The sequence below is a fragment of the Peromyscus leucopus genome, chromosome 6 (genome assembly GCF_004664715.2).
Source record: "Peromyscus leucopus breed LL Stock chromosome 6, UCI_PerLeu_2.1, whole genome shotgun sequence".
Lineage (NCBI taxonomy): Eukaryota > Metazoa > Chordata > Mammalia > Rodentia > Cricetidae > Peromyscus > Peromyscus leucopus.
This window is the reverse complement of record NC_051068.1, coordinates 68,144,454-68,163,439: the sequence shown is the minus strand read 5'-3', so window position 1 is coordinate 68,163,439 and position 18,986 is coordinate 68,144,454. Positions and strand designations below refer to the sequence as shown.

Sequence of the window (18,986 nt, the reverse complement as noted above, 5' to 3'; positions counted from 1 at the left end):
CCTGACCCGCGATGCACTGCCTGCCGGAACTTGTAGTTTGTTTACGGGCCTCCTCCACGCCCGCAGCCACACGGCGAGGGGAGGAAGCGGACTCCATTTCCCAGCAGTCCGCCCGACCCCGGGAGGCCGGCACGCGCACCACCCCTCACCTACTCCCGGCAGCGCCGCAAGCCGGGAAAGGTAGTTCTATCACAGTCCTGAGCCTACGAACGGGAAGGGGCGAGGGATCCGTAAAGGAAGACGGAGAAAACGGAGAGGAAGGGAAGGGGTGGAGACAGAAAGGGAAGAAGGAAGAGAGGAAAGAAAAAGTTGGTCATCCTCAGGAAAGGCGACAAGTGGGGCGAGTGAAAACAAGGATTTTAAATCAAGTGTATGAGCATCTGGGATTCAGGTTCTCTCTGGCTGGCCACCACACACACACACACACACACACACACACACACACACACACACACACCCATCACACCTCATCACACACACCCCACAGACACACCACCACACACTACCACCTAAATAAATCAGATACAGTACAGGGGTATAGAAACATCTTTTATTTGGGTAACATGTCCCAAAACAAGTCAGTTAGTAAAATAGATTCTACAGAGTACGAGCTATGCACAGCCCTCCCTCCCCAAAAAATAATCCTGGAGGGGGGTGTCTGCCCCGTCCCCCCAACTCCTCAGATATAAAAAGTTTTGGCAGGTCAGTGTGTATTATCTAGGTATGGGGCACCATGTCCACTTTCTCTAGTGGTTGGTGTCAAAAGTAGTACCTACTTTCCCTTCACGCCACACCAGTTCGGCAAACACTTCCGCCCCACCCAAATTGGGGGGCCCAAATTTAGAGCAAGTAGGTCTCCTCCACTGAGGTGCTGGGCAGAGCCCAGTGCCAGACCACTGTGCTTTCCGAAAGGGAGCAGGTGAGCCATGCATGGTGGCACACACCTTTAATCCCAGTGCTCAGGAGGCAGAGGCAGGTGGATCTCTGTGAGTTCCAGGCCAGCCTGGGCTACAGATGGGCGAGATCCAGGACAACCAGGGCTATACTGAGAAACCCTGTCTTGAAAAAACTCAAAAAGGAGGGGGCAGGTGGGTGTTTGGCACTTTAAAAATAGAGGTGTGAGCTGGGTGTGGTGGCCCAGCACCCCTTTAATCCCAGCACTCGGGAAGCAGAGCCAGGCAAATTTCTGAGTTCGAGGCCAGCCTGGTCTACAGAGCATGTGCCAGGACAGCCAGGGATACACAGAGAAGCCATGTCTCAAAAAAAAAGAGTGAGCAGGACACTCGAGGCCAGATAAATCATGAAAACTGGCAAAGAGACCGTTTGGCACTAGTCCCTTGGCAGAAAAGAGAGAGATAGAAAAGTAGGAGGCGAGAAGGTAGGAGGAACCACTTGAAACGGCAGTGCTGAATGGGCCAGAACCAACAGTACAGACTGACTTACACCCTCTCTGCATCTCTATTCCAAAGCCGCTGGATGCCTGTCTCCAGTTCTTCTGTCAGCCTGCCTCAAGGTGTAGTGCCTGACCTCTGATTGTACCAGTCTGCCTCCTTCTGAATGTTGCCTGATCATATCTCTGGTAACCTGGCTATTTCTTGTTCTTTGGGCCTTCGGCTAGCCTCTTCCCTCTCATTATTCATGGTCCAAATGCCCCATCCCTACCTCTCAGGGAACTCTGGCCCTCACTACTTCTGCTCTCCATTCCTTTCTACGATGTCCCACAGACTGGGAAGGACAGGGAGGACAGGGGCACCTGACAGTCAACTTCCCCTGCCCTTTCTCTTTCAGCACCTTAGATTTGGATAAAGAGCAGGCCAGTGAGCAGGGCAAAGCCTGCTAGGAGCAGAATGACCTTGAGGATCCTCTGCTCAGAAGTGGCCAGCTCCTGGGGTAGGATTTCCAGGAAGGTGATATAGAGGAAGGTGCCAGCTGCCATACCCTCCAGCACAGACTGGGCCAGCTGGTGAAGAGGCCCAGCTGACTCTGACAGCGCTGTACCCAACCCAATGCCCAGAGGTGTCATACACGAGAAGAGGATCCCACAGCCAGCCACCACCTGCACCCGGAGGTGGCTCTGCAGCAGCCTCAGGGACAGGCTGACTGCCAGGATACCCTTGTGGAGCAGCAAAGCCAGGCACAGCTCCATTGCCCGAGCCCTGTCCCTCTGCAACCCCACAGCCAGGCCCTCAAACACGGAGTGCAAGGCGAGGGAGAAGACCAGCACACAGGCACGCAGGGCTGAGGGAGCTGCTGCAGTTCCGCTGGCCTGGGGGAGCCCTGGTCCATCATGCCAGTGTTGAGGCCCACCATTCACTGTTCCCAGCAGAGCCCTCGTCTCTTCCGGATGTGGTGGACTGGACTGCTCCTTGTAAGCCAGTGTGATCTGCTCCATCACCAAGACCAGGAAGAAACCCATGGCCAGGATGAACTCTTGCAAAGGGAACTGAAGCTGTGGACAGAAGTGGCAACAGGAGTTCAGGGGACAGGACAGGAATGGGAAGGAGTCAGATGCAGAGGCTGGTGAGGCCCAGTTATACACATCTGAAGTCCCACACGGACCCAGAGTCCCCATTAGTCACACAGTGATGAAGTTGTTTGGTGCCACGGACACAGAACAACACATAATGGAACAGATATGGTATCGCACCATGTTAAATGCAGACCATTTATGCAAAGGGTCTCAACATCGGCACTAATAACATTATGGGATAAATAATTGTTCTTTATTTTTTTTTTTTCCTGGAGCTGAGGACCGAACCCAGGCCCTTGCACTTGCTAGGCAAGCGCTCTACCACTGAGCTAAATCCCCAACCCAGGGATAAATAATTCGGTCATCACTGTCTTTCACACCAAGTAAGCAGTTCCTCTGACTTCTGCCTACCAGATGTCATTATCACCGCCACCACTAAGCTGTGACAACCAAGACTGTCTCCACACATTACCCAGTCAGTGTTTCCTAAGGGGCAAAAACTTCCCCTGGTTGAGGGTCATGGATACAGATGCATACAGTGTTACATGTAGGCATACAAACAAAGGATCACCTCTGGGCCCATCTTCCCAAATGTTCACATATAAAGCTATATGTCACAGGGACATTCACAGTCATATGGAGACAGGTCCATTCAGTCACAGATACATAGAGGTAGCAGCCACTACTACTTCCTCAGTCACAGGGGAAAAAAAGAGAAGAACTTGAGATAATTCCCTGAACCCAACTGTCTCAGGTTTTCCTATAATGTTTTTTTGGGGGGATGTTTTTGTTTGGGAGGCAAGTAAGGGGTTGAGACAGGCCTCACTCAGAAGCCCAGACTAGCCTGAAAAATACTATATAGTCCAAGCTGGCCTCAAAAATCTTCATGATCATCCTGCCTCAGTCTTGCATGTGCTGGAACTATACTACTTCCAACTTTACAGTAAGTTTTTCTATGCCTTGGACCCAATCACTCCCCACTTCCCTGAGGACACCGGGCCCCTGGAAATTGCTTCCTAGCCTCCCAGATCTGCAGTGATCTGTCTCCAGCCCTTCAAGTGACAATAAACCAGCTACGCTGGTGCACACTGTGTCCATGAGATTAAGACAGGAAAACTCAAAGCTTGAACAGTTAGGACCACACAGCTAGACCCCATCCAAAGAAAGGAAAGGGCCCTCACTCATGTTCATGTAAGCAACCCTAATTAAACTCAGGGGGTCAAAGTCACACACTCAGACACACACACACACACAGAGGAAAATAGAGGAGGGGGGCTAGTTGATAGTTGAGAAGAGGAAGATGATCAGTGGTCAGGGGACAAGAATGGGAATGAAGAGCCAGGTGGTGGTGGTGGTAGCAGCGGCGCACAACTTTAATCCCAGCCCTGGGGGGGGGGCGCGCGGCGCGCGCGGAGGCAGGGGGATCAGGTGGATCTCTGTGAGTTCGAGGCAAGCCTGGTCTACAGAGTCAGTCTCAGGACAGCCAAGGCTACACAGAAACTCTGTCTCGAAAAACAAAAAAGAAAAAAAGAAAGAAAGAATGGGAGTGAATATAGTCAAGATCCTTCATATATGTATGAAAATGTAATAATAAAACCCATTACTATGCATAATATACTCAAGTAAAAATAAAATATAGCCAGGAGGTGGTGACACACACCTTTAACCCCAGCACTGGGGAGGCAGAGGCAGGCAGAACTCTAAGTTCAAGGCCAGCCTCGTCTACAAAGTGAGTTCCAGGACAGCCAGGACTACATAACAAGAGAGATCTGTCCTGAAAAATAAATAAAAATGAAATATGATATAAAGGGAGGAACGAGAGTTCTGAGTGAGGTGGCACAAACCTGTAATTCAGCAGTCAGGAGGCAGAGAGAGGAAGATCACTGCAAATCTGAGGCAAGTCTACATAACAAGTACCAGGCCTGCCAGGGCGACAGTGAGAACCTGTCTCAAAAAAAGAAAGAAACAGGGGAAAAGGAGACGGGAGGGAGGAAGAGAAGGAAGGAGGGGCAAAGGGGTAACGGATGAAAGACAATTCTTAGAACACTGGTAACTTCCTGGTAACTCCAGCTACAAGCCAGCGTAGCCCACACACCTGATGAGGTTCCTCACATTACCTCGGGGAGTAAGTACAGTGGGGTCACACCATGTCCAGTATCCAGGAAAGGACGCACAGAAAACCAGACCTCGTTGCTGAAATCCATACCTTGCAGGCTCACATGCTAAGGTCTTCCGCAGCCATAGAGTGACCCCTGAAGGTATCTATATAACCATGTTTCCTATTAGCTATTTCAACACTCTGCTCTGGGTCACATGTTGAGGTCAGTGCTCACCGTCACATGCAGGGCCGCCAACGCCTCATCTATGGCAGCTAGGTAGTCGGGGAGCAAGTCCAGAAGACAAGTAGCCAAAAAGACGCCTCCTGCGAAGCAGCTTACCAGGCTTAGGGCTTTCTGGCCCGAGGCTGCGCAAGAGTGAAGTACAAAAGGGGTTATAACCAAATAAAAGCCCTGCCAAGCCCCACTGCTCCCACAGAAGCGGTGGCCACTCCCCTCCTCCTTCTTAGCGATCTCTCCCAGCTCCAGAGCGGCAGGGACTCACCCGAGGCTTCATGGCCAGCGCCTGACCTCCGAAGCACACAGACAGGCACCAGGCTGCAGAGGAGTGTCAGCAGCAGCAGCAGAACCAGGGCCCCCAGCTTCACCTCCAGTCCCACTGGCACCGAGGGCTCTGAAGCTATTGCTTCTGGGCGCCACACCAGGAGCTCTGGCTCCCCCCAGGGCCCCATGGTGATGTGGTATCAGTGACTCTCAGACCTGTCAAGAAAAAACGAGCATGGGTGAGAACCTCACACAAGCAAAGAAGGGGTCAAGGCAAAGGGAAGGCTGGTCAGCAGAATGTACTTCCCTCAGCCCAGCCACTTTCTGGCCTTTCCCAGCTGGGGTGACTCATCCACTCCAACACCAGGAACATTGCATTTCCTCCTTCGAACTTAGCCCTCCCAGTTCAGCGAGCCATCAGGGAGGAAACTGAGGCACGAGAAGGCCAATATAGATAATCATTACCCTTTCCGTTGGAGCCCGCAGAAAACTAGGGACATGCTCTATCTAGGTTAGACCTGGAGCTGGAGCTGGGGTCCCCTAAGGAAGGTAGAGACCGCTCTCACACACATACTCCATCCCCTAAGTGCATGTAGCCAAGAGAGGTCGGAGCTGTGGACAGAAGTCCGGGGAGGCTTCGTGGGCGATCCGAAACGGGGCGAACTTGGGTGCTGGATGCCTCTCTCACTGCCCACTCCCCACAAAAATAACAGGTAGTCAGGGCAGACAGCCACAGGAGAGGGGCTCGGGACGGCTAAGACCGCACCGAGGGCGGCGTCTGGAAGTCTCGGAGGCGAGGTCAGAGGTCGCCAGCGTCGCAGGAAGCAGATGAAAAAGGTTAAAACGGGGAGCCCAGCTCCTAGCCTGGGAGGCCTTAGAAGCTGCCTTAGACCGGGCGCCCAACGCGGCCGCACTCACCTCCCGAGGGTCTCACTCCATTGCAGCCGCTGGGTTCCGGCCTCGCGTCGGGAATTCCCGCCCCCTCCCCACCCCTCTCTGCCCTCCCCCCCACCGCCTCCGCGTTCCCGCACCGGGCTGCCAATGACTGCACTCGGTGGGCGGAGCTTAGCCTTGAGTGACGTGCGTTAAGAGCAATTAGAATCTGGGAACAGGAGAAGGTTGGGCAGGCGGCGAGCTGAGACCCAGCCAAAGCCGGGAGGGGACTAGCGGGAAGGTCCGAGGGCGTTGGGTCTGGCCCACATCGACGGAGGAGCTGGCCGCTGGAGCCGGCCAGCCACAAAGACTTTGATAAAAGTGAGAGCTAGGAACTCTGCGAGCAAGGCCTGTTCCCTATGCTTCCTCTCAAGTATTTCTCCCCACATCTCTTAGGATTAGCTGTCTGGCCTTGGCCCCAGAGTCTTAGATCTCAGGTTGCATTAGTGATTAACTGGGCCAGAGGGGAATCATTACCTTTTTGGGACAAATTTCTTAGCCTGGTTTGCCTAGCCAGCCCCCCCCCCCCACACACACACACACAAAGATGAAGCAGAATTGGGAAAGAATAAAGGTATGATTTAAAAGCGATGCTTTCTGAAAATTAGTTAATTAAAATAAATAAAACGAAGCCTCCCGCCTTCTCAGAGTAGATAGAGAAATAAATGGTAGGATAGAGTTGAGTTGCTGAAACCCCCACGAAGTAGCATACAATTTCCTGTTGATCATGCCTTTGGGCATCATGCCAAGATCGTCTCCAACTTCTTGCATTCTCCAGCCCCCCACCTCCCACCCCAAGACCTATAGGCCTGTTTTCTGTTCCTTGCATGTACAGTGTTTTCTTTCTTTTCTTTGTTTCTACTAATGTATTTATTGTCTTAGATCTCACCCTTAAAAGTTCACACTGGCCTGCAGATCATTATCTAGCCAAACTGTTCTCCAACTCAGGACAATCATGCCTCAGCCTCCCAAGTGCTGAGATCACTTCAAGTGTCACCATGCCCGCTCCGCTCACCAGTGTATTCTTCTCTCCATACCTTCACTGTTTGCCCAGCCTGGATTCTCCTGATCCCACAACCCAATGTTCTATGAATCCCCTTCTAGGCCAATGGGGAGATGCTTCAGCTGTTAAAGGGGCTTGCCATCAAGCCTGAGTTTTTTAATTGAATTTCCCCCACCCCCAACCAAGATGGTGTAGAGAGAGAGGTCCAACTCCCACAGGTTATCCTCTGACTTCCACATGTGTCCAGTGGCACCACACAGACACACACACACACACACACACACACACACACACACAATAAAAATAAATTAAAATTTGCTGAATGACCTTTATGAGTTCAAGGCCCGCTTGGGCTCAATAGTTAAGAACATGTAGTTCTCTTTTCAGTGCCTTGCCCAGCACCAGCATGCATGTCATGCAGATCACAACTGCTTGTAACTTTGGCTCTATGGGGACCAAAGGAATCTGGCCTCCTCCTGGCTGTGTACATACCCATACATGCATGTACACATAATTTAAAATAAAATAAGTCTTTTAAAAGTTGAATAGGAGCTGGGCGGTTGTGGCGAACGCCTTTAATCCCAGCACTCAGGAGGCAGAACCAGGCAGATCTCTGTGAGTTCGAGGACAGCCTGGTCTACAAAGCAAGTTCCAGGAAAGGCACAAAGCTACACAGAAAAACCCTTTCTCGACAAACAAACAAACAAACAAACAAAAAAGTTGAATAAGAGATTGGAGAGATAGCAGCTCAATGTTTAAGAGCATTTGCTGTCTTCCAGAGGACCCAAATTTGATTCTCAGTAACCAGGTCAGTCTATAACTCCTGCTCCAGGGCATTCAACACTTCTGACCTCTGTAGCCACTTGCACTCATGGACACACCCCATGCAGACAGACATACTTACGCATAACTAAAAATAATTTTTATTTATATATTTTATGTGTATAGGTGTTTTGCCTGCATGTGTGTCTGTGCAGCATGTAAATGCAATGCCTGCAGAAGTGTGGAAGAAGGTATCAGATCGCCTGGGACTGGATTTATAGACAGTTGTCTGCTGCCCCGTGGGTGCTAGGAATGAAACCAGGGTCCTCTGGAAGAGCAAACAGTGCTCTTAAACACTGAGCCATTTCTCAGTCCCAAATTTTATTTTAAAAGTTAAATGTGCCAGGCAGTGGTGGCGCACGCCTTTAATCTCAGTACTCCGGAGGCAGAGGCAGGTGGATCTCTGTAAGTTTGATGCTACCTGGTCTACAGAGAGAATTCCAGAACAGCCAGGGCTACACAGAGAAATCCTGTCTTGAACCCACGCCAAAAAAAAAGTTAAATAAAAATTGCATTTATGGTATATAACATGATACTTTGAAATAATATGGTGTTTGTATATCTACACATTGCAAAATGGCTAGCTCAAGGTAACCAACTTATCTATTGCCTTACATATTGATTTATAATGAGAACACTTAAAATGCACTTTGAGCAATTGATTTCAAGTAGATCAAACATGGATTGATTAAGGAAAAGTTGGGTGGAATTCCTGAGAGTGGGAGACACTCCAAGCGAACACCCTCTCAGTGATTTTGAACTATAGAATGCATCCATCATTACTGACTCTGGTCACCATGTCTTACAACAGATCTGTTGAACTTTACCTTCATCTGTCATGGGACTAAGGAAGTTATTTTTTCCTTTGCAAAACTTGACCCATCAGGGAAAAGAGGGAAGCTAATGGAGATGAGGCAGAAGTTCCTTCCAGGCCCAGCAGGGACAGCAGCTGACTCCCATTCCATCATCTCTGCAGGCAGCAGCCTGCAGGAAAGCCACCTGAAGTGCACTTAACCACCTCTCTTGGTGACATCAAAGATGTCAACAAAAATAACTCTGCTTTCTTCTGAGCCCTCCGTCAACCTAGGCAATGTGCTTTTATCAAGCTGCTGCCTGAACAGAAGAGACAGACTGGGGAAATTCAAGAAAGCCCAGCCAGGCAGTTTGGTTTTTGTTTGGGGCTGGAGAGGATAAGAAGGCTTCCTGCTCTTAGAGAGGACCTAAGTTCAGGTCTCACTTCCCACACGGCGGAGGGGAGGCTCACAACCACTTGAAACTCCAGCTCCCGGTGATCTGACGTCTACATACACACACAATTAAAAAACAAATCTTGGATCCGGGTATGAAGACACATGCCTTCAATCCCAGCATTCCAGACTCAGAGACAGATGGATCTCTGTGCATTCAAGGCCAGCCTAGTCTACAAAGCAAGTGCCAGGCTAGTCAAGGCCATGTAATCCTCTTAAAAACTAATAACAAAAAAATTTTTTTTTTTTTAAAGAATGCCAAGCCAAGCTTGGCAGCAGTGGCACATGCCTTTAATCTCAGCATTAGGGAGGAAGAGGCAAGCAGATTTCTGTGAGTTCAAGGCCAGCCTTGGAGTTCCAGGATATCCCTCTCTCAAAAAGACAAAAAAAAAAAAAAAAAAAAAAAAAAAAAAAAAAAGAATGCCAATGTTGGTTCAGACTTCAATATATTTTCCTTCCTTTGTTCTTCCTAATTTCCTTTCTCTCTCTCTCTCTTTCTCTCTCTCTCTCTCTCTCCCTCCCTCCCTCCCTCCCTCCCTCCCTCCCTCCCTTCCTTCCTTCCTTCCTTCCTCTCTTTCATTCATTTGCTTGAGACAATATAGGACTATATAGTCCTGGCTGTCCTAGAACTCACTCTGTAGACCAGGATAGCCCAGAACTCACAAAGATCCACCTGCCTCTGCTTTCTGAGTGCTGGGACTAAAGGTGTGGGCCACCAGGCTGGAGTAAAGAGTAATCTGAAAGAAGCTAACCTGTCCTCTCTGGGTTGCTATGAGACCGGTATGAGAGACTATATAATAGTTGCTCTAGCTGTTGATACATACTAGCTCCTTTCCAGTCAATCTGAACCACTGGCTCAGTCAAACATTCACGAGGAAAACTAGCACACGTTTGAATTCTGGATGTACCTGCCAAAGTTTTCCCCACTGAGGGGAAGGTACACGGGATTCATACTTATGTTAGCATAGTTTCACTGATTTACTTGAAGTGCACTCGTGGACCATCAGACACCAGACCAAGGAAAACAATCCGTGAAATTTGGAAATTACTATTTTTTTTTTTTAGCCATGAGCATCTGACCCCTTATCAGTAAAACTGGCAAAATATTATCTGCTCTGTGAGCCTGGGAGCTGTTGCACATCACATGAGAGAACAATGTTGATGAAAACAACTTTTTCAGACAGGTATGGTGACTCACTCCTTACATTCCAGCACTTGGGAAGTTGAAGCAGGAAAATTTCCAAAATGAGGCTACCCTTGGTAATACAGTAAGATCTTCTTTCTTTCTTTCTTTCTTTCTTTTTTTTTTTTTTTTTTTTGGTTTTTGAGACAGGGTTTCTCTGTATAGCTTTTGGAGCCCATCCTGGAACTTGCTCTGTAGACCAGGATGGCCCGGAACTCACAGAGATCCTCCTGGCTCTGCCTCCCAAGTGCTGTGATTAAAGGTGTGCGCCACTACCGCCCAGTAAGATCTTGTCTCAAAAGAACCAAACTAGTTGGGGTGGTGGTGGCACACACTTTTAATCCCAGCACTCGGGAGGCAGAGCCAGGCGGATCTCTGTGAGTTCGAGGCCATCCTGGGCTACCAAGTGAGTTCCAGGCAAGGTGCAAAGCTACACAGAGAAACCCTGTCTCAAAAAACAAAAAAAAAAAAACAAAAAACAAAAAAAAAAAAAAAAAAAAAGAACCAAATTAACAAGTAGAAAAAGATAGATACAGGGCAGGATAGCTCAGGGGTAAGAACACCTAAACTGACCAGCCCCAGAACCCACACAATCAGAAGAAAGAACTGACTCCTGGTTGTCCTCCGACCTCCACAGCTGGGCAGTGGCATATGAACCATCTCCCCTCTAACCCTGTGACTGCCTGCCTTCACACGAAGAGAAAGAAGGAAGGAAAATTATAAATCTCTCACAACTTCAGTAAGACCCTGCCTCAACAAACAAACAAGCCAGGAAGACACAGTGAGACCCTTTCTCAAACAAACAAAATACCAATAAGATCTCACAGCTTGTCATCAGATGAACCAAGTATAACAAAGGTAACAAATTTGAGGCAAAACCTCCTATCTGAAGACTGAAGGGCAGGGACACATCCAAAACTACTTTCTGTAGCAGACTGTGCACACATTGGTGGCTCCCGCTAAATAACTTAGAGGAACAAATAGTTCTAAATTAAAGTGCAAATCCTCACCTGATCAGATCCCAACTTTCCTTTTATATTGTCCCACCATCTCATAGTTCCTGTTCCTAAGAAGTCAGCTTTAAGTGTGATGTGAAGACAAATAGAATGTATTGGACATATCACTAGATAAACTGTTCGTGCGTTTTGTTACTGTTTTTGTTTTTGAGACAGGATCTTATGTAGCCCAGGCTGGCCTCCACCTCAGGGACATTCCTGCATCAGCCTCTGGAGCGCTGAGATTACAGGCGTGAACTCCCACCCCAGGCTCTGAAACAGCTTTCAACCTCCCCTGATAGAGTATCAGGAGGCCGCATTGAGCAATGTGACTTCCCCACTCGGATTTCAAAACGCAAATCTAAACATATAACCGGTAGTTATATGGAAATAATCAGACCGCAAACCAGAAGCAAACGTTTGGCTGGTGCGTGCCAGTGTTCCTGCCCTGCGTCTCTGCGTGGGTTAGCAGGGCCCCCCCAGAGCTGCCTTGTGTGGCGTGGTTCTCGGATCCACGGAGCCGCGATTGCGCAACTGGCCGCCGGGAGGTGGAGGCCCGGTGGGTCCACAGGCTACAAGGTTATTTACTGTCTGCCTAAGTAGTAACTTGGGAGCTCGGAATCACAAGATAAACAAGCCCAAACCCAGCAGCTCCTACCCTCAGCCCGGAAGTTTTCACTCAACTTTCCTACAGTGGCTTCTCGCTGGAACCCGGAGATTCTCTGCCAAATTACTTCGGCGACCCCTCTCTGTGGGTCTATTGTTGCCGAGCGCGAGGGCGTGGGCCTCGAGGTAGCCCGCCATTGGCTGGAAGCCCTGCCATAAGTCTTAAACGTCCAATTAGGATTCATGGGTGGAAAAGTGCCACGCGGCTATGGGGGGTGGACGAGGCGGGGGCGCCTCCAAATCTTGACTTGGTTCTCTACCCTGAGATAGTTTCCCTCTTGTAAAGATTGTGGCTTCGAAATGGAACGCTCAGGTATCCTGTGTGCTAGTCCCTGCCATCTCAGCTCTTTGCCGAGGCGACATCAAGCCCTCAGCAAAATAAACTAGCACGGAGGAAACTGACAGAAGGGGCGTGGGTACCTATAGTTTTATTTCAGTTTGCATATGGGCAGCGCCTTAATCCTACTTCCAGAAGCAGGCCCCGACCGTGGCTCCTGGCCAGGTGCAACCCAGCCCCATCCCCACCCCCCACCCCAAACTTCATAGATGGCGTAGGCGGGGCTTGGCTGGGCAGGACCAGGATACAAGATCCTGGAGGGAAGAAAAGGTGTAGTGTTTGGAGCTTCCGCGGGCTAGGTTGTTTTGGCGGCGGGGCGAAGCTCTCTGAACAAAAACCAGGTAATACCCAGGGGGCTGATTTGTATGAACCCAAAAGATAAGGCCTGAAGTGAATTCTCTTGCAAGGGGCTGCTGCAGAGGAGATGAGTATCGGAGAATGCAGAGGAGCCAGAAGCTCTGAGGATTGGGGCAGCCAGCTGCCTCCAACTTTCTGTAACTACCCACTACCTTCCTGCAGAAGCATGGAGCCCGGGTGCCCTGAGCTGCTGGAGCCCCCAGAAGATATCTTCTCAACAGGATCCTTCCTGGAGCTGGGACTCAACTGTCCTCCGTCAAAGGTTCTGATGGCTAGGGTTCAGGAACAGGGGCTGCCGGACTGGGAGATAAGTAGGGTCTGTGGCTCAGTGAGCTTGTTGAATCGAAGTGGGAATGAGCTTCAGACAACTCTGACTAGAAGTCTTAAGAGACTTCAGTTCCCACAAGGAAAGAGGTCTGATAACAGAGCCCACAAAACAGACATGAATTGAAACTAGGAAAAGCACCAAACTAGGAAAAGCACCAAAATGGAAGCATAACGGATGTAAGACTAATGTCAGGTAGGACTTCCAAAATTCTTCTTCACAGACACTCATACCTTCTCCTTCTATAGGGCCTTCAGAAGAGCGAACCTGACGATTTTCTGAACCTCCTCATTGATCCCAATATGGTATACTGCTCAGAAACATCTCCTGGTAGTGACAGTTGTGTCTCTGAAGAGCCTAGCTCCCCTGCCCCACAGGCTCCAGGTTCCCCTGCCCTCTATGAGGTTGTCTATGAGGCAGGGGCCTTGCAGAGCACTCAACGGGAAGCAGGGTCAACCTTCGGACTCATCTCCATCCAGATAGGTCAGTGTACTTTTTGGAAAGAGGGCAGTGGCCCTGTCAGGCCCAGCCCCGGCCATGAGGTTTAGGGGAGAAGGTTCCCAAACGGTGCCACTGCCCAGTTCCTGATGCCATCAGTCTTCGATTCCTTTGTCCCAGTCTCTGTTTCCTTCAGATCAGTGGAGCCCTGCATTTATGGTGCCCGACGCCTGCACAGTCAGTGGGCTGCCCTCAGATGCGCATAGACATATCCTGCCTAGAGCCAGCACCATAGCTCCATCGCCTCCTGCTGCCCTGGTAAGTCTTGAGACCAGCTAGAACTGGTGTTCCCCTAGTATGTGTCCTCATATAAATGGGGGTGCAGGGGGAAAGGGAGGGGAAACTAACGAGGAACTGGTTTGCCCCACTTTTGGTGAAGGCCAGGGAGAAACAAGCAATTCTAAGCAGGAAAGCATCGGGGAGGACAGCCACTGGGACCAGGGTGGCACTGGGTGGGCTGAGGGACCCTGCAGTCAGAGCTCTAGAGAAGCCCAGACCTAGTGTGCATTTACATTTAGTCAAAGCCACTCGCTCAGCCTTGGGTCAGGCAAGGGAATTGGGACAGGCCTCCCGGGATCCACTTGGCTAATGAGAACAGGGCGATAGAGAAACAGTAGCAAACGTTTCCACTAGAACAATTACCCCGTGGCCAATGCCGCAGTGATGTGCAGTTACCCTATCGTGTACCTTCCCGAGGTGGGTTAGACGCTCCTGCTGTGCAGACCAATAGAGGCCAAGCTTAGGCCATGTTCCTCTCTCTCTCCTGGGACGTACACCTTGTGTTCAAAGGCAGAAAACAGGTCCTAGCCATCCTCTAAAACTGTACTTGAAGCTGGGACCAGAAGCCAGGGGTTTGCATATCAGCACAGGATTTGTGCTTGTTTTATTTTTAGATAAAGCCCTCTGTGCTCCATTCTCGGAGATTTTGGTTAGAGAGATTGGAAGAAACACCCCACGGGACACTTGGAGGAAAAAGACGTTAGGAAAGGAAATAGGAAATGCTTTAGCCAAGAGTCAAAGGCTATCAAAAAGCAAAAGCTAGAGGCTGAGAGATGTGTCAGTGAGAAAAAGCTCTTTCTCTGGGAGCAATACCTGAGCTGGGAGTTCAGATCCCCAGCACCCACATACCCAGCTACATATTCCCTTACCCCCTTGCTCTGAGGGGTTGGCACAAGAGGATCGCTGGGGCTTGCTGATCATCTGGCTAGTTCCAGGGTTAGTGAGAAACTCAGTCTAAAGGGAATAAGGTAGAGTAATAGAACAGAACCTCTTTGGCCTCTAGTCACATGCACCATACCCACACATCTGCAACTACATAGCTCTCTTACACACACACACACACACACACACACACACACACACACACACACACACACACACATACACACACACAGTAAAAAGCCAAACTAAATTATTCTCTTACAAGTTACTTATTATTTTGTATATACATTATTATTATTGTGTATATGCATGCCATGGCTTATGTGGAGGTCTGAGGACAACTTGTGGCATTGGTTCTCTCCTTCTGCCTTGACATGGGTTCAGAGAGTAAATCAGACTGTCAGTCTTGTGTGGCAAGTGCTCTATCTGCTGGGCCATCTTACCAGCTACAAACTAAGTTCCTCTTAAGTTACAAAGTGAAGCCTACGCTGGGTGTGGTGGCACCCACTTGAAATCTGTGCACATGGGAGGCAGAGGCAGGAAGAGAACCACAAACTCAAGGCCAGCCTAGTCTTCGTAGTGACATCCTGTCTCAAAAATACAACCCAGGGGCTGGAGACATGGCTCAGTGGCTAAGAGCACTGGCTGCTTTGACAGGGGACCCAAGTTCAAGTCTGACACAAAGACACACGTACCCAACAAATAAACAGAATGCCAGTGAGAAGGAAGGGTCCTTAGCTGATGGGCTCTGCCTAACCAGACAGCATCTACCCCTTCTCACACATTTCACTTGAGCAGTCAGCCTGAGTGTCCTTAGAAACTCCTTGTCTGTTAGCAGACAGCTTGACCTGACAGGTGGAGCTTAGAACCTGGGGATTATGAGACATGTGTCCCTGCGCTTGACAGGCAACCAGATACTTTACCAAGTGCAAGTTAATGGCCAAACTGTTTACCTGACAAGGAAATTCAACAAAGCCCATCATAATGAACATACAAATCCCCTTCCGAGCGCCCTGAGATCCAGGGAGACAGACCAGAGCAGGCCCTCTCTAGCTTGGTCATAATAAGGTGTGTGGACAAAAAACTTCATTCTCCTTCCTGAGCTTCAGGAAGGCCCTTTGGCTTGCCACAGAGCCTGTCTGAAAGAACTTTCTGCCCCTGACCTCACCTTACCACTCAGTGCAAATAGGCAGCCCTGTCCTGAGAGCGTGCTGAGAGTGGAGGGGCAGCCTGGGTGCCGGAAGCAGGTGACCTTGATCCTGCTCATCTTCTGCCACTCCTCCCAGCTGTCCTGCCCACGTCTGTTCCTGACAGATGAAGAGAAGCATCTGCTGGGGCAAGAAGGGGTCTCTCTGCCCTCTCACCTGCCCCTCACTAAGGTAACACCTATCCCCAAAGGGTGTCCCATCCCAGGAGCTCCATTCAACCTCTAAAGAGCCTGGATTGCAGGGGACAGTTGGGGAGTTATGGGAGGGTAAGGGCCCAGCCCTGCACACCCCGGGCCTCCAGGCAGAGGAGCGAGTACTAAAGAAGATCAGGAGGAAAATCCGCAACAAGCAGTCAGCTCAGGACAGCCGGCGGCGGAAGAAAGAGTACATAGATGGACTGGAGAGCAGGCACGTTTGGGCTCACCTTTCTGCATCCCGTGGGTGCTGTCTGGGCCCCCCTGTTCCTCACCTAGGCAAGCATGTTAAGGGACCACATGCCAAACCTGCTCTGCTTTTCCACACTCCCTAGAGTGGCAGCCTGTTCTGCACAGAATCAGGAACTACAGAGAAAAGTCCAGGAGCTGGAGAGGCAGAACACGTGAGTGGAGCAGTGTCCGGACAGAGGAGAGGGAGGATGCAGCCACAGGCAAGCTGATCTTGGGCTAACTCTTCATTCTTCTCCTAGCTCCTTGGTGGCGCAGGTCCACCAGTTACAGATGCTCACTGCTCAGACCTCCAGCAGAGCTGCCCAGACCAGTACCTGTGTTCTGGTACCATCAGGATGTTCCGTACTTCCCCTCTCCCCCCACCTCTGCCATCCTCCGCACATCCACCCAATACCCCGACTACCCAGCCCTGTTTCCCGAACCCCGATAACCGTAACCAGCCTCTGTTGATGCTGCCTTCCTTCTCTGTTGTCCCCAAAGCCCAAATGGCCTCTTCTCCTTTCAGATTCTTCTCTTTTCGCTGGCTCTCATCATCCTGCCCAGCTTCAGCCCCTTTCAGGGTCAACCAGAAGCTAGGCCGAAGGGTTATCAGCCTCATGGAGGTAAGAGACAAGGGCACAGAAGCTCCCTGATGAGCCGGAAAACTCTGTTCTCTGAAACAATCGATAGTAGGAATGGTCTTGGCCAGCCCCAAGCAAATGCTGTCCCACTACACCCTCTCCACAGTGATTTCCAGAAATATCTTGACTCATAAGGACATGACAGAAAGCCGAGAGATTCCAGTGGTAAAGGCCAAACTGGAGGAGCCACGAGAAGTCCCAACTGCAAACGGCTCAGCAAAGACGCAGTTAAAGCTGGGGACCAAGGCTAGACCCACTGGGCACATGAGGGGAACGCTGCACGCAGATGAGATGTAAGCTGAACACTTCCCGATCACACAAGAACCCACACAGGCTCCCCTCGCTGTTTCATCTGGAATTCCCACTTGGGTGTCCATACCCCTGGACTTCTAACTCACTCAGGATACTAGGAGCTGTCTGTCCACAAAGGCCACGTTTGCTTCTATGGCAGGGCACCTCATATATTTCTGCCCTCCATTTGTGATTTTACTTCTTTGGGGATGGGGTCGAGGGGAAGCAAGTTTTGACTCAGAAATAAACTTTCTAGCTAAAATTCTATCCAAGAAAATGTTGCTTCAGACAAGTTCTTACAATAGAGCCTAAGCTGGTCTGACTCCTGACTCCTCTACGAAGTGCTAGGACCTCAAGCATGTTGTACCACATTCAGCTTCGAAACTTTTTTTTTTGAAACTTTGTTTTATTATTTTATATAAGCATGATGTATGAGTGTATTATTGTGTACAATACACATGTGGAGGTCAAGGGCAACTTTTAGCTTCTTTCCTCTTACTATTCATTCTAGGGATCAAACTCAGGTCATAAATCCTATGAAGCAAACACTTCTTAAATTTGTTATTGTTGTTTTTTGTTTTGTTTTTCGAGACAGGGTTTCTCTATGTAGCTTTGCACCTTTCCTGGAACTTGCTTGGTGGCCCAGGCCGGCCTGGAACTCATAGAGATCCGCCTGGCTCTGCCTCCCAAGTGCTGGAATTAAAGGCATGCGCCCCCACCCCCACCCCCCGCTTTATTGTTGTTTTGAGACAGGGTTTCTCTGTGCAGCTTTGACTGTCCTAGAACTCACTCTGTAGACCAGGCTGGCCTCGAACTCACAGAGATCCATCTGCCTTTATCTCCTGAGTGCTGGGACTAAAGGCGTGAGCCACCACTGTCCAAATGTTTATGTGTGTGTCTATGAGAGTGCATACCATGTGCGTGTGGGTGCCTATAAAGGGCAATGGATCCCTGGAGCGGGCAGTTGTGAGCTCTGTCAGACACCGGTGTAGAACTGAACACAAATCCTCAAAAGCAAGCTCTCTGAGCCACTTTGCCAGCCTGGAAATTTAAAATAAAAGGGGATTGGAGAGATGGCTCAGTGGTTAAGAAAATCTGTTGCTCATGTAGAAGACCTGCGTTTGATTCATAGTACTTGAAAGGCGACTCACAGCTATCTATAACTCCAGTTCTAGGGGATCCAACCTCCTCTTCTGTCCTGAGGGCAGATAAACCACTCACACATAAAATAAAAAATAAATAAATCTAAAAAAAAATTAAGAGTAAAAGAGGGGAGAGAGATTGTTACGTGCTAAATTACCACTCCTTTCTCTCACTGACCCCTCGACTTCTTCCCCCATATCAATTTTTTTTGAAAGACTTATTCATTTTGAGGCTGAAGAAGTGGTGCAGTGGTTAAGAGCATTTGTTGGACCAGTATTCAGTTCCCTGAACCATGTGGCAGCCCAGAACCTGGCACCCTCTTTTGGTCTTCAGGGGCACCAGACACGCACATAGTGCACAGACATATGTGCAGACTTACATACACTTAAAAGATTTATTCATTTTTCTGTACATCTATCTGTTTATGCATGAGTTTATGTGCACCACTTGCCTGCAGGTGCCCAGAGGCCAGAGTACATCAGATCTCCTGATAGTAGAATTACATGTGAATGTAAACCACTTGTTGGGGTACCAAACCCAGATCCTCTAGAAGAGCAGCAAGTACCCTGAAGTACTAAGCCAACTCATCAACCTCTTTTTTTCTTTTTTTCTTTTTTGGTTTTTCGAGACAGGGTTTCTCTGTGTAGCTTTGCGCCTTTCCTGGGACTCACTTGGTAGCCC

At 49.5% G+C, this 18,986-nt stretch overlaps 2 protein-coding genes across 6 annotated transcripts; one reads left to right on the top strand and one right to left on the bottom strand.

The window, feature by feature from the left end:
* Window positions 1-531: 531 nt before the first annotated feature.
* Window positions 532-12,015, bottom strand: Slc39a1 (solute carrier family 39 member 1). Of its 2 annotated transcripts, none has more exons than XM_028890811.2 (4): window positions 11,912-12,015; window positions 5,072-5,286; window positions 4,804-4,934; window positions 532-2,449 (listed from the first exon to the last, which is right to left on the bottom strand). In XM_028890811.2, the coding sequence occupies exons 2-4, from the start codon at window positions 5,256-5,258 to the stop codon at window positions 1,793-1,795; spliced, it is 975 nt and encodes a 324-aa protein (XP_028746644.1). In that variant the 5' UTR covers window positions 5,259-5,286; window positions 11,912-12,015; the 3' UTR covers window positions 532-1,792. The 2 variants fall into 2 exon arrangements, with proteins under 2 accessions (XP_028746644.1, XP_028746643.1); XM_028890810.2 differs by lacking the exon at window positions 11,912-12,015 and adding an exon at window positions 5,989-6,061.
* Window positions 12,016-12,077: 62 nt separating this feature from the next.
* Creb3l4 (cAMP responsive element binding protein 3 like 4) lies at window positions 12,078-17,432 on the top strand. 4 transcript variants are annotated; one of them, XM_028890808.2, is made up of 10 exons: window positions 12,078-12,232; window positions 12,776-12,875; window positions 13,187-13,421; window positions 13,573-13,694; window positions 15,884-15,976; window positions 16,107-16,213; window positions 16,335-16,403; window positions 16,491-16,575; window positions 16,757-16,853; window positions 16,978-17,432. In XM_028890808.2, the coding sequence occupies exons 2-10, from the start codon at window positions 12,780-12,782 to the stop codon at window positions 17,166-17,168; spliced, it is 1,095 nt and encodes a 364-aa protein (XP_028746641.1). In that variant the 5' UTR covers window positions 12,078-12,232; window positions 12,776-12,779; the 3' UTR covers window positions 17,169-17,432. The 4 variants fall into 4 exon arrangements, with proteins under 4 accessions (XP_028746641.1, XP_037062741.1, XP_037062742.1 ...); XM_037206846.1 differs by lacking the exon at window positions 12,078-12,232 and adding an exon at window positions 12,252-12,421; XM_037206847.1 differs by lacking the exon at window positions 12,078-12,232 and adding an exon at window positions 12,469-12,597 and having other exon boundaries at window positions 12,779-12,875.
* Window positions 17,433-18,986: the final 1,554 nt, after the last annotated feature.

Coding starts and splice junctions, on each gene's coding strand:
- Creb3l4 (XM_028890808.2), top strand. CDS start 12,780: ATGGAGCCCGGGTGCCCTGAGCTGCTGGAGCCCCCAGAAGATATCTTC. Junction 12,876..13,186: donor TCAACTGTCCTCCGTCAAAG/GTTCTGATGGCT, acceptor CTCCTTCTATAG/GGCCTTCAGAAGAGCGAACC. Junction 15,977..16,106: donor CTCACCTGCCCCTCACTAAG/GTAACACCTATC, acceptor CCGGGCCTCCAG/GCAGAGGAGCGAGTACTAAA.
- Slc39a1 (XM_028890811.2), bottom strand. CDS start 5,258: ATGGGGCCCTGGGGGGAGCCAGAGCTCCTGGTGTGGCGCCCAGAAGCA. Junction 4,935..5,071: donor CGCTGGCCATGAAGCCTCGG/GTGAGTCCCTGC, acceptor ACTCTTGCGCAG/CCTCGGGCCAGAAAGCCCTA. Junction 2,450..4,803: donor TGGCGGCCCTGCATGTGACG/GTGAGCACTGAC, acceptor TTCTGTCCACAG/CTTCAGTTCCCTTTGCAAGA.